This window comes from Arthrobotrys flagrans, assembly GCF_004000055.1.
Source record: "Arthrobotrys flagrans strain CBS H-5679 chromosome Unknown unitig_0, whole genome shotgun sequence".
Classification (NCBI taxonomy): domain Eukaryota; kingdom Fungi; phylum Ascomycota; class Orbiliomycetes; order Orbiliales; family Orbiliaceae; genus Arthrobotrys; species Arthrobotrys flagrans.
This window is the reverse complement of record NW_027137550.1, coordinates 7,712,449-7,724,789: the sequence shown is the minus strand read 5'-3', so window position 1 is coordinate 7,724,789 and position 12,341 is coordinate 7,712,449. Positions and strand designations below refer to the sequence as shown.

Genomic DNA, 12,341 nt, shown 5'->3' with positions numbered 1-12,341 from the left:
GTGCAGCTGGTTACACAGTCGTGTTCATCAAGTTTTTCTTATGCAATATCAAGCCTTGCTATAACCCTATACAATAGAGTCACCACAATATTGCAATTTTCAACGGACGGGAAATTTTCGAAAAAGATTTCATTAGAAAATTCCTCTAGGCACTTTTGGTCGGATTGCATCCATTGTTAGATATTTGTCTCCTCGCCGAAACCCAACCCCAGAATATCTGTTCGTCTGAGTCCCTTACTGCTCTTCGATCCAACCTTTGCATCCCTTGATGCGGAGCCTGGATCAACCTTCTTCAACGGCCGATAAACAGGGTCCCACATTTGCTCCTCCACCCATACTTCCAACTCCTCCTGGCTCTCTGGGATGCCACTGACTGTCGCAACTTTGTCTTCAACAGCTTTCCTGATAACTGCACAGGCCACTTTCATACTCAGGTTCCTAACGTCTTTTACATCCGACAAGAGGCCCTGATTCGGGTCATTCAATGCTGGCGCCTCGGTCGCGAGAGCATGGACGGCTGCAATCAGCATGGCGTCAGAAAGCGTATTCGCCCGAGAAAGAACACAGCCAAGGCCAACTCCAGGGTAGATCATTGCGTTATTACACTCAGCTGTATCAATTAATTAGCAGTATAACCAATTGAAAATCGTGGTTCACAGAATTATCACCCCGGCTGCGATACGGTATAACTCACCTACGATATACTTATTTCCCTCGAACTCGACCGGTTTGAACGGCGATCCTGTAGCAATTAAAGCCTTTCCGGAGCTCCACTTGTAAATATCCTCTGGCTGGCCCTCCACGAGTTTTGTAGGATTCGAAAGAGGGAAGATGATAGCTCGGTCCACGTGTTTCGACATTTCTTTGACTACATTTTCGGTGAACGCGCCTTTGTGGGTAGAAGTGCCTATTAATATGTGTGGCTTCACTTTTCGGATGATTTGTGCGAGAGATGTGTGTTCAATATCGGAAAATTCCTCATTGGGGCGTGCGTAGGGCTTTTGGCCATTCGTTAGACTGTCTAAGAGGGATGAAGTTAGGATTCCAGGCTTGTCAACCAGCCTATAATATTGTCAGTAGGTGCACGCATAGTATACCGCCAGGTTAAATGTCTGGCTTGTGGACAATGTGAACGCTTACCAAATGTGTTTCTTCGCCGCCTCTCTATCCACTTCGCCAATTTCTGCCATGGCGTCGCAGACCTGGTCCGCGATACCCGTTCCAGCGCTACCCGCTCCGTATACCAACATTCTGATATCCTTCAACTCCACTTTGGACACCCAGATCGCGGACAAGATCGCTGCTAAAGTCACGGCACCGGTACCTTGTATGTCATCGTTGAAACACGGTAACTGTGGACGGTATATCTCGAGTAGTCGACGCGCATTCGTAAGTCCGAAGTCTTCAAAGTGGAGAAAGGCTTTGGGGTAATGCTTTTTAACCGCTTTGATGAATGCCTCGACGAATGCGTCTTCGTTTAATGTTAGTGTTTTGCCTAAGTTAAAGTATAGGAACGGATCACAAGGTGTATACATGTAGCCTACCATATTTCTCACCCCGCACACGGTTCTGTCGAAGCCCAAGGTATAAATCATCGTTAAGGAGCTCTTCGTTCTAGAAATCATATACGTTAGATATCCCAATGTCCGCCTTGGCCGAGGGTACTGGGGTTTAGTAGCTCTTACATCCGTTCCACAGTCTAAGACTACGCCGAGTGTTCTATTTGGATGAATCTATTCCCGAAACGATGATGTTACCCAACCTACACCTCCTCGCATAGAACGACTGCCATGTACTTACTCCAGCACATAGTGTCATCAGCGCCAATTTAGCGGTCGAAATCCCGATCGCTCCAACGCCTTGGTCACCAATACCGAGGATCTATTCAGGAGGTTCATATACGATTAGCCCAATCGCTGTCCAATTCATGAGGAGTTGGTTTATTTCAAATAACACTTACTTCCTCTCCGTCCGTCACGACGATATAGTCGATGTCATCCGGATGAGCACATTGCCCAACAACCTCATCGACTGCATCAATATGCTCGACGTCTAAGAAACAACCTTCCGGCCGCCGGAAAAGGTGTGAGTACTGCTCAATTGCATCGCCTTCGGTCGGGGTGTAGATGATACTAAACATCTCTTTGAGGTGGTCCAGAATGAGCTATAAAAGGGGTCGTAAAATTTTTTTATTAGCCCGATGTCATTGAAAAATTCGAATCATTCCATGAACTCAAGATCTATCACGATTCTTGAGATGTTCTCAGATCTTTGCAGCTTGTATCTTATGTCCCAAACTATACCAGGCCACCTACACGATAGAAAAGAACCCCATTTTGATCTCTCAAACTTTGTAGGAACTGATTCTTCGCAATTGGATGCTCATAAGACTGGTATTGTTCATACGCTCGTTTTGTCTGTTGATCTAGAGATTTGGAATTTGTGTATGTGAGCTATAAAAATATATTCTAAATTCAAATAACTAGTTCTAGGTCCATAGAGTATATACCTAGAGTATGAATAGCGGTAGGTAGTAGCCCATTCAGTTGGAAAGCTTCCCTTTCCTCTACAGTAAAGGCACTGCCTTTGTTGAAGTGTGGACTGTTGAGGAGTGCCTTTCCCGTGAGGGCACATTCAAGCTCTTCTGGAACCTTAATCGGGGATTTGGAGCGACTTGTGCTAAAGGGAGTAGAACTTTCATTAGAGGCAAAAATACACAGCATGATTGACTGCATATGTGCATGCACATTTGCGGATTCCAGGATGCATATGAGCATATGAGGGAGAAGTTCAGTAGCAGTAGATACTATGAATCTACTAGACGAACGCTTACCTCGAATGAGCTGTAGAGCTATCTCCGGTCATTTCAAGAGCTAGCCCCAGTTAACGGCTCTGAGTTTAAGCTAAGTGTGACCACTTCGTACCTCAATTACCTCAAAGAATTGAATCTGGGAATATGGAGTCTGGTGGTCTCGAGTCGCAGGAATCTGGCGGGAATGCAATGTGACAATTTTCACATCGAAATGTGTTGCACTATTGTCGTCCGCGATGGTAGTACAAAGTTTCGAGGATCGGGGACAGCTGCAGACGGAAGAATTAAGAAGATTCTGGCTGAGGATCTCGATGGTACTAAATACTTGACCTGACTTAAAACTCAACTTCCAATATAAAACAAGATACAATTTTTCCAGCTCTCAGAATCGGAATTTCTAGAGAACTGTCTTCCAAGATTGTGGTTGCAGATATCTGTAGGATATATGCAAAGGTGGAGGGACCATAATCCATGACGTCAGAAGTGAAATCCCCTAAGCAAATTACAACTAAAAGATTGAAAACGAGTTTGCTTTATGGATTGCGTATGCAAGTTTAATTCGTTCCTTGATTCCTTTTAAAGTATTAGTAGTACGTTTTGGAAATTTGAAGATTGTTGCAATTCTACTGTTCAACACACACTGTCTGATAATTAATTTAGTAAGCTTCTGCTGATTCGATTATATTTTTTTTGATAGCCTAAAATGGAATAAGGATAGCAAGTGATTTGGCCAATCGGCGGACATTGGGATTTAGAAACTAAGATATGGCCGTTGATCGATGTATTCATATATTTGGAATTGGTAAGTTCATGAATTCATATGAATTCAAATATCGATATCCGGTATCACGATATCGGTTAATATTTGACCTCTGCATCATGCATGTTTAAAGCCTTTGCAGGTCTAGCTGATTTTAATTATTCCATGGGCCCATAAGTTTAATACGCAGGAATATCAAAGAAAATGAACTATCGAGTGCATAATTTCCTGATATCTAGAGGTATAAAAATCTAGCGTGTGCTAATCTTTTGATTAAATACCTTCGAAATTAGATCGGTTTATACCGAAATTGTTACAATACACGATCTTATTTTCCCTCAATTAGATAACCTGGGCATTCGACTTGCTCACAAGATATTATTTTACAATACCATACCTGTAAAAGATTTACTAATCTTGTAAACACCCGATATTAAACAATAAAAGCTCTAGATGTACGCTTTCTAAAAGGTAGGTCGACTTTTCCCGGTGTGTCTGCCTAAACACGTACATAAATTAACCCAGATAGTTGCTGCATGTTGAGATGCAAGGCGTTATCCGATGGGTAATTCTTTCAAAGAACACATATGATATTTCCCGAAGCAGTCGCTAAGCAGCTGATAGACTAGGGTTGACGGTTTGGAGCACAAAATTTCGGCAGGCGTGCATGACCAAAGAATTCTAACGAGGGAGGTCTACTCCAACGGCTGCAAAAAACCAGAAACCCGCATCGAAAAGCTAACGCCGTGGGAAACAGTGTTCCGCAAATCGGGGAACGGGTAACAGTTCTTGTGCTACACATTTGTCTCTCGGAACTTCAAGGTTGATCTCCCCGATACTCTCTCATGCATGCCATCGGCTGAAGTTCCTGAGAAATAATGTTTACGGCTTGTGTCGCGGATATACAACGGTCGACGCAGGTTTGAGGAGTTCAGATGGCGACGGTCCCGTATGCATTTGGGAAAGAATCGCCGGCTTTGACCCTGAATACAAGATGACGGAAGGAGAAGGTGATTTTCTCGAAAGGAGCTTGGGACCTAAAGAGAAACGTACCCCATATTAGATTGGGCCCAAGCCACGATGCATGCGTATGTGTACCTAGGTCCTGCCGCGTGCTCGGAGCTGAACAGTTCCAAACCTAGCTTAAAGTTGCTTGCGTAGGAGCCATTGATACGTCGGTGGAGGGGGGATCCACGTTTTAGGTGCAAGATTAAACGCTACCACCGGTAGGCGGTTCAATAAACGGCGGCAAGATTTTGGTAAATCTAAGTTCATTAAGGAACGGGAAGATATATTGGGGGCTTCATGGATCAAGCTCTAAATGAAGCAGGCTAGTGATTGACAATTGGTCAGTTGAGCTTAGATATAGTAGATCTGATACATCGATCTCCTTGTCTCTATGGTCAAGCATCTATCAAAGGCTCGAGTTCCATAGTTTCTTTGACTATTGAATAATTTTAACCGACTTTAGAGAAACATAGGATTCGATTCGGACTTAAAAAGGGCGAAAGGAGCCAGCACAGAGCTATATATAAATTCAGGTAACTGCGGTCTTTCTTCACACAGCCAAGCCGTCTATCCCGTCCATCTCCTTCATTGCTGGTTTGAGATCCTTTGCAAAGCCTCGTCTCGCACTGCCTTTTCTTTTTCAAAGGTGGTTTCCCAGTGTTCCCCGTCGAATGGAACGATTTTATACGATCTCAGGGTTGACTTGTCAAGACATCGCAAGTGGATCTGTACAGATATCGAGAATAAGCAAATGACCTCTCAAAGGCGGCATTCGGCATCAGCCAAGAGCTTTAGCATCTTAGGTCTTAAACATCTCGTGAATTCTTTCCAGTGAACGTGAAAGAGCTTACGAAAGCACCCCTAATGCTTATGGAAGAAGGTTTTTTCGGTATTTATTTCTTGATATAGCGAGAAGCGGGAAAACGTGATACCCATAGAGTATCCACTGGGATTCGAACGTGGAACATGTAGCGGGGATGCACCACACCGATCGCAAAACCAATGCTTGGCAATTTTTTTGTTAAAGGTGTATTCTTTCAGATATTCTTTGCCTTCAAACTTTATGAGTCTTGAAGCTGGGATGTCTACTCCAATCAAGCCTATTCTTGCCGTTTCATAGAAAAAGTTCTGTTCAGCATGTGAAGGAATAACCGACGTATAAACTTCAAGGTGGGGAGTATATATATGAAATTGTTTATGGCACCTAATTTGTAGCAGATTGAACAATTGCATTCGTCAAAAACGAGATCTGGTGGAGCCTCGAAGGCGATCTTGACGAGGCCGCAATGGCATTCGCCGTTGTGAACTACAATTTCCGCGTCCTCCTCGTACGATGCCGAACCAACTGACATTATCAGATCGAAGAGAGAATATTATCGGACCCGAGAAACTTTGCCGGGAATGCAGAAGAGTGAGTATGGTGTGCAAGCTTGTAGTCAAGGCTGATTAATGAGCTCAGTCGAGCGAGTTGTGGTTGAAATCCAGCAAATAGCGAAATGACGATTAAGAAGAGAAGACGGGTAGACGGCATGTGGTGCCAAAGATCCGCCGATGCCTGGAGGCTTGGCAGCTACAAACAAGCTTCAACAAACAGATAGAAAACAGTGTGCGATTCAGGTATAATACGTTGTAATATGCGGTTCTCCCTGCAGGCCTAATGCTAACTCTTGGGTTAACCAATTTTCGCCTCGACTTGCACGCTGAAAAACGCTTGAGGGAGTAAGCTTCAACCAACTCTAGGCGTAGCTAAGATTTTCCTAGCTAAGATTTTTTCCGAGACAGCACTCTGAAGCTTAGATATGAATTAAAGCTGGTGTCTCGCGACTGCTGTTTTAGAAGGTTTGGTTAAGGAGGGTGGGGTCTTTTTACCGACCCAGAAGGAAAAACACCAAACGGAGGGTGCATCGGGTTCAGAGTGGAGATGAAACGCGCTTCAGGTTGCAGGAGGTCCTGCGGTGCCAAACTTTCTGAGGTAAACAAAATTCTTTGAGAAGGCTGCATATTAATGAACAACTCTCACGCCAGTTTCATGCCATACTGTAACTCTCGAAACTTTTCTGTTCGGTTTCCGGTCATGCTAGGCAAGTAAACATTCAGCAGATGGCTCACTAATTGAGCAGGATTTTGCGCTCCAGCATCAGGTTGATGAAATTCGGAATGGGTGCTCACCCAGTAATTTGCCACGAGTCAGTTGATTATCGAGCCATAAGGTTCTCGCTTCCGATTCAAATAGCCGTTCAACAAGATCTCATTTCCTGGATTCGAACCAACGGCAGTTTTGGCTGTTTCTAGCGATGGAAACAGACATGAACAGTGGTAACCGATCTTGGCGCCCCATAGGGTTACGCAAGCTCATGCAGGTTTATAGATCGATGGAGGTGGGAATTAGCCGCTGGGGAATCGAATCTCTCGAGAATAGCCATTATTTCGTAGGTTTAATGAAAAGTCCTCGTAAGCGGACCGTAAACAGAAAAATGGTGCTTGTGAATCTGGAAACTTGAACCAAGTTACGTGATTAATCACTAGAGGCGCAGTTTTGTGCATGTTTGTTTGCCAATTAAGATCGTGGGAGGCAGGAGCTGACCTTGACTTTGATAAGCCGCAAGGAAAATCTGAGGCCATTATGCATGCATCTAACCGACCGAGTGCGTGGATCCGCTGTATCCAACGGCAAACAATTAATGCATCTTATGCAGTACTATTTTCGCCCCAATGGGTTAATTCAATGGAAGTCGATATAGAAGAAATCATGTCTATACTTTGCCGCTTTTCAGGATCGAAAGAAACAATGCGGGCCTCTGGAACACTACTACGTGCAACATGAACATCATTGAGCACAGCTCCGCAGCCGCTGATTTCTTAAAGAGGAATGTCGAATTGTGAGATCATGACAGCTAGGTATTTTCTCAAAATTCTCTGATACAAGCAATATATCTTTGGGCTCAGTGAAATGTAAGCTGGTGGCCAGGCTAGATTTGCTATATTCGACAGCCCAGTTCGCCGCATTGTCGGCGGTGGGGCCACACTTGGCTCCTGACGACGTTTCTCGCTTCAGAAGCTTGATCTGGGGCCTTGGCCGCGCCGTGTGTGTTTGGGAGCGACACCCTTTCTCTGAATCTTCCCGCGGTAAAACCGTTTCCATAAGACTTTTGTCTCTGCGGGCTTCTGGAAAACTTTCTAGGCCGCTACCTCTCCGAGTCGCTATCTGCTTCAAGGATTAATACTTCCCTATAACTTGCTCACTGTTAAGGTCTTGAACGTGTTTAGGGGCCGTCATGATCAAGAGAGTATGGTCTGATGAAAGCACTATCTGCTGTTTCCTTTGGCTCCATCAGCAAACGAAGGAGCATCTGTGGGTCGTGAATCGCGCAGCCTGCTTACCTACTTTCCCACTAATTTCCACGCACAGATGCCACACCCGGCTATCGTTGTATGAGCCCTAATTTTTGAGAGAGGACGCTCCAGCCTTTGGGGATTTAAGACAGGTTCTATAATTGACACCACGCACGATGACCTCGTTAAAAGATGAATAATGTTGGCAAATCCCGGCATACGGCAAAGGGTCGTCTTCTCATGTATGTTTCGGTACATTAGCTGGCTGGCAGAATTTTTCTTAAAAGGCCACCATCTGGCAACCTTCTCTAGAATATAATTGATTCGATTCAGAACCAGTCTGCGGACATTTCTCATCATATTTCTCAATAATTTCCCATACAGGCCGTTCAGTTGGAAAACTTTTTTATTTTTATTTTCCCACTTTAGGGATTTCTCGAATTCTCTCCTTTGGCCAAAAATACTCAATACAGATACAAACAAAAAGGAAACAAACAAACCGTTTCTCCGCTCGGGGTTGGCACTTACCTGCATCTGCAGTATCCTGTCCTTGTTTCCAGCAGCTGTCCTGTCTAGCAGCAAGCTTGTTAGGTCGTAGTATCAGAAGAAGGTGGCAGTATCAGTATCAGACAGTATAGTCGGAACTCGCCACACCCCAATTCATGCACAACACAAAACCTCAAACTGCGCTACTCACACACAAAACAGCCTCCCATTCACGATTGAGCGAAGGCTGGGCCAAATAAGGCTTAGAAGACGGCGGCGCTGCTTATAGAATATTACTGCTTCTGCTGCTATTCCTTTTGTGATTCTTATCCCCTGTCTTGTCTCCAAAACCCGCCTATTTTGGGGTTTCTTCTTTGGACTGGAAAAAAGAAACATCCCTTAAACATTCACGCCTGGGAACGCTCGAATCCGGGGTGTTTGTTGGAGGGTGCTCTGCTCCCAGGCAAGCCCAGTTACAAAGACCTGTACTTCGCTCGATGCAGGTATTACCGGCGGCGGTCAATAAAATAAAATATTACATGGGCAAGCCTTTAAGTATAGTTCGTCGGCCCGTCTCTCTCCCAGGGAAATCTTTCAATTCTCGTTTATTTTACCAAGATCCCGACTCCCAATCCCGATTATAATAGAAGGGACCTTGCTGGTTCGTGACACTGGTCTGTCCACCTTCTCATCTTCTCTTCCTTTCTAGCCGGTCTAGTAGCGCAGGAGCCTTCGATAGGTCATCCGCTTTTTTTTATAAAGAAAAAAAAAAAACCATACCTTTTATATATTGGACTTTTTATTGTTCTTTGATGAATTTTTTGGCGGGCCATTTTTTAATTCCATCTTTACTATATATATAAACGGCGTCTCCTCTCGCTTTCTTTTTCCTTTTCCTTCTGAGAATTTGCTTTTCTTCTTCCTCTCTCTCACTTCAGGACCTCACGTATCCCTGGCGGACCCTCATTTATTATACTTCCTCCTCCTAACATATATTTACAAGGCTAGACCTTACGATCTTGAATCAGAGGATCTTGCACACAGCCTGCGGTTTCTTTTCTATTCGGTTTAGGAAATTCTCAACGTGTTGCCTTGGATTTCAATATATATATTTGAAATCTTGCCTTCATCTACGGAGTATAAGAGACGCCCGCATATCCATACGTATCTTCCCTAGATCAACGGTACATACGTAAACTGTCTCTCGGCAACCTATATCTATCCAAATTAGCCTATTAGATCTTGTCTCATCGATCTATATAGGCCCTACCTTTGTTCTTCCTGAGAACATATCCTTTCCCTCTCTCTGTCATTTATCTCCTTCGCCTTTTATCAAAATGGAATACGAACACCTTAACACAGCTTCGCCAAAGGTAGTTTATAATGAATACTTTTATCTATTTTATATACTCATCGCTAACCTATTTCACAGGGTCAAGCAACCGGTGGCGGTAAAGCCTGGTCCGAAGAAGAAGAGTCATATCTTCTGCAAAAGAGATCCGAGAAAGTCGCCTACAAAAAGATCGCCCTACAATTAAATAAAACAGAGCTTGCCTGTCGTCTACATTTCCATCAACTCCAACGTGGTAACAACCGACGACGACGGAACCTTTCCATGTCCTCCAGCGAGAGCACTGGTCCAATCTACGCTACTGCAGGATACCCAACCTCAAACTATGGAGATATCAACAGAAGATCAGCCAGCCCAGGCGGTACTCCACCCGTACCTGAAGTTCGGTACAGAGAAAGGAGCAGCTTTTCTCCTGGCCATGGAAGATCTCACAGTTGGACATCCTCTCCAAGTGGCTTTGGCGCCAGACCACTCGACAACCCAACAAATGTCGACTATTCCCGACTTCAAAGACTTGTCGACCATCACAAGCGTAATATGTGGGCAGCAGTCGCCGCGGATTACGGTGAAGGAGCTACTCCTGAGTTCCTCGAAACATTCTGGAGCAAGCAACAAGCAGCCCGACATGAATACGAACGAAAACCCACCGGCACTCCACCAACTCCTATGGTTTCTCCACGTGCGGAGGCCGAGCAAATCGCATGCGGCCGTGGTGTTTCCCCTAGTGTATCACAATCCCATCCTCTAAACCAGCACCCACGCAAGGCGGCGAGAGAAGGCTGCAGGCCGTGGGAACTGGAAACCCCAATTCTATCTATTCCTTCACCGGAGAAAAAGAGGTACGAGTTATTTGGACCAGAGTTGCACGGTAGTGGCAGCGGGTATGCCCACCCCGCTGCTGTTGCCGCTGGAGTAGCCATTGCTGAGATGTCAAGGTATTCTCCAGAGAGGAGCATGTCCAACAGGCCGTCTTCACACAGTTCTCACAGATCAATCTCCGTTGAAAGCATCATCGCACCACCAGAGGTTATCATGACAAGAGTCTAAAGCCAAGCAAGGGGTGGGGGTTTCTCTGCGAGCCTAGAGGTTATGGGGTGATATTCAAAAGTTGGTCTCTTGTGTGGGGGATGCCTAGTGTAGTCAGTGGAGAAACGACCAACTCCTTTGAAGTACATGGGTACGGACGGCTCGTCTTTTTTGCTTTTTTAATTCATATTTTCACCTATCTTGACTTCTTTGATTAAAGCTGGGTTCTTTTTCTATATTTCTTTTTTACAAAGCATCAATTATACCCTTTCACTTCTAGAACACCTTAAGGGCGGAGTTATTGGTGTCCAAAGCAAGCGAAAAGTTCACTCTTTCTTCTTTCCGTCCTGTACAATATTAAGAGACCTTTTGTTTCCTTTTCTTCTTTTTAATGTTAATGTTGATGAATGGTTGTTTCTTATTTTATTATCTTGCATGCATATGGGTTAGGAGTGCTCTTGTTTACATAGGACAGGCTTCTTTCTTCTACGATGATTCTTTCTCCAAATTTGTGTTAGGCATTGCGTACTGGCGTCACGCTTGGATTTCTTTTGATTTATATTGGCACTTTTATAGCATAGTCGTTATGATAATAGAGACAGTTTTAAAAGTTCTTCATCTTCTGCCGGCTTAAAGTTCCGTCGTATAACAGGTATCATACACGCATTGCAACAACTCTTAGGTATCAAGCTATCTACTAAGCAATGCTATCTGATCTTGGCTATTTTCAGATAGTGGTTTCAAATAACTGAATACTGGAGACTATGGATCTTTTGAATTCGCCAAAGCCTTCTCCCTTTACATTAATTCGTCATCCCAGGAGCTTAAAGCTACTTAGCTCGTGGGACTATAATTGTCCCTGGTAGTGTCTGCTCAAAGTACTTCGAAACAGTACCCAGAAATATTTGACCATGAGGCCGCAGCCAAACCGTTTTGAATTACATAGCGTCTATGGTTTCATGAACAGCGAAACCAGTGGATCAAAACTTAGCTCCACAGCCTCCGAATGTCAGCTATACTGGTCAGCTTAAGCGGAACATAACCCCAAATCACCCAACTCCTTTGCCTTACCCAGGTCCAACAACAGCAATATGAAACGAACACAACAGCTGCACAGGCTTTTTTGTTAACAATGTTTCTCAAGATTGGTGGTTGGATCGCACGGTTGCATTGAATCCGGTCTAGGTTCTGCCACATCTTAGAAAAGCGCTGCAGAACTCAGAACGATCTGGGGGGAAGGAAGAAGAACCTAACGACTTGAAGATGCCCATGTCATGTCGGGGACGGCGTCTGTTCAACAGTAATCAAATCTTATCTCGGATCCTGCGGCATTTTGTTTCGAAAAGAATCCTTTGGGGTCCGATACGTTGTCCGTATTCCTGGGACAAGCCAAAACAATCTACTGCCCAGCTCATGCCATGTCATGCCAGTTAGCTTTTTCATGCACATCAATAGGAAATAACTTGCTCACATATGCACGCACGGCCCAGCCGAAGTTAAATTGTGTAATGGAAATACGATAATTCAATGGTTTTCCAACGTATAGCACGGGGATACATGAAACG

General features: G+C 44.4%; 2 protein-coding genes across 2 annotated transcripts; one reads left to right on the top strand and one right to left on the bottom strand.

Moving 5' to 3' along the window:
• Positions 1-176: 176 nt before the first annotated feature.
• DFL_005270 (uncharacterized protein) lies at positions 177-2,865 on the bottom strand (the record flags this gene model as incomplete). The annotated part of the gene is made up of 10 exons (XM_067634503.1): positions 177-610; positions 695-1,062; positions 1,141-1,471; positions 1,545-1,614; positions 1,686-1,733; positions 1,801-1,881; positions 1,961-2,164; positions 2,316-2,425; positions 2,510-2,679; positions 2,834-2,865. 10 exons carry the CDS (start codon positions 2,863-2,865, stop codon positions 177-179), a joined length of 1,848 nt encoding a protein of 615 aa, XP_067492565.1.
• A 6,871-nt stretch (positions 2,866-9,736) lies between these two features.
• DFL_005269 (uncharacterized protein) lies at positions 9,737-10,797 on the top strand (the record flags this gene model as incomplete). Its single annotated transcript, XM_067634501.1, has 2 exons — positions 9,737-9,772; positions 9,832-10,797. 2 exons carry the CDS (start codon positions 9,737-9,739, stop codon positions 10,795-10,797), a joined length of 1,002 nt encoding a protein of 333 aa, XP_067492564.1.
• Positions 10,798-12,341: the final 1,544 nt, after the last annotated feature.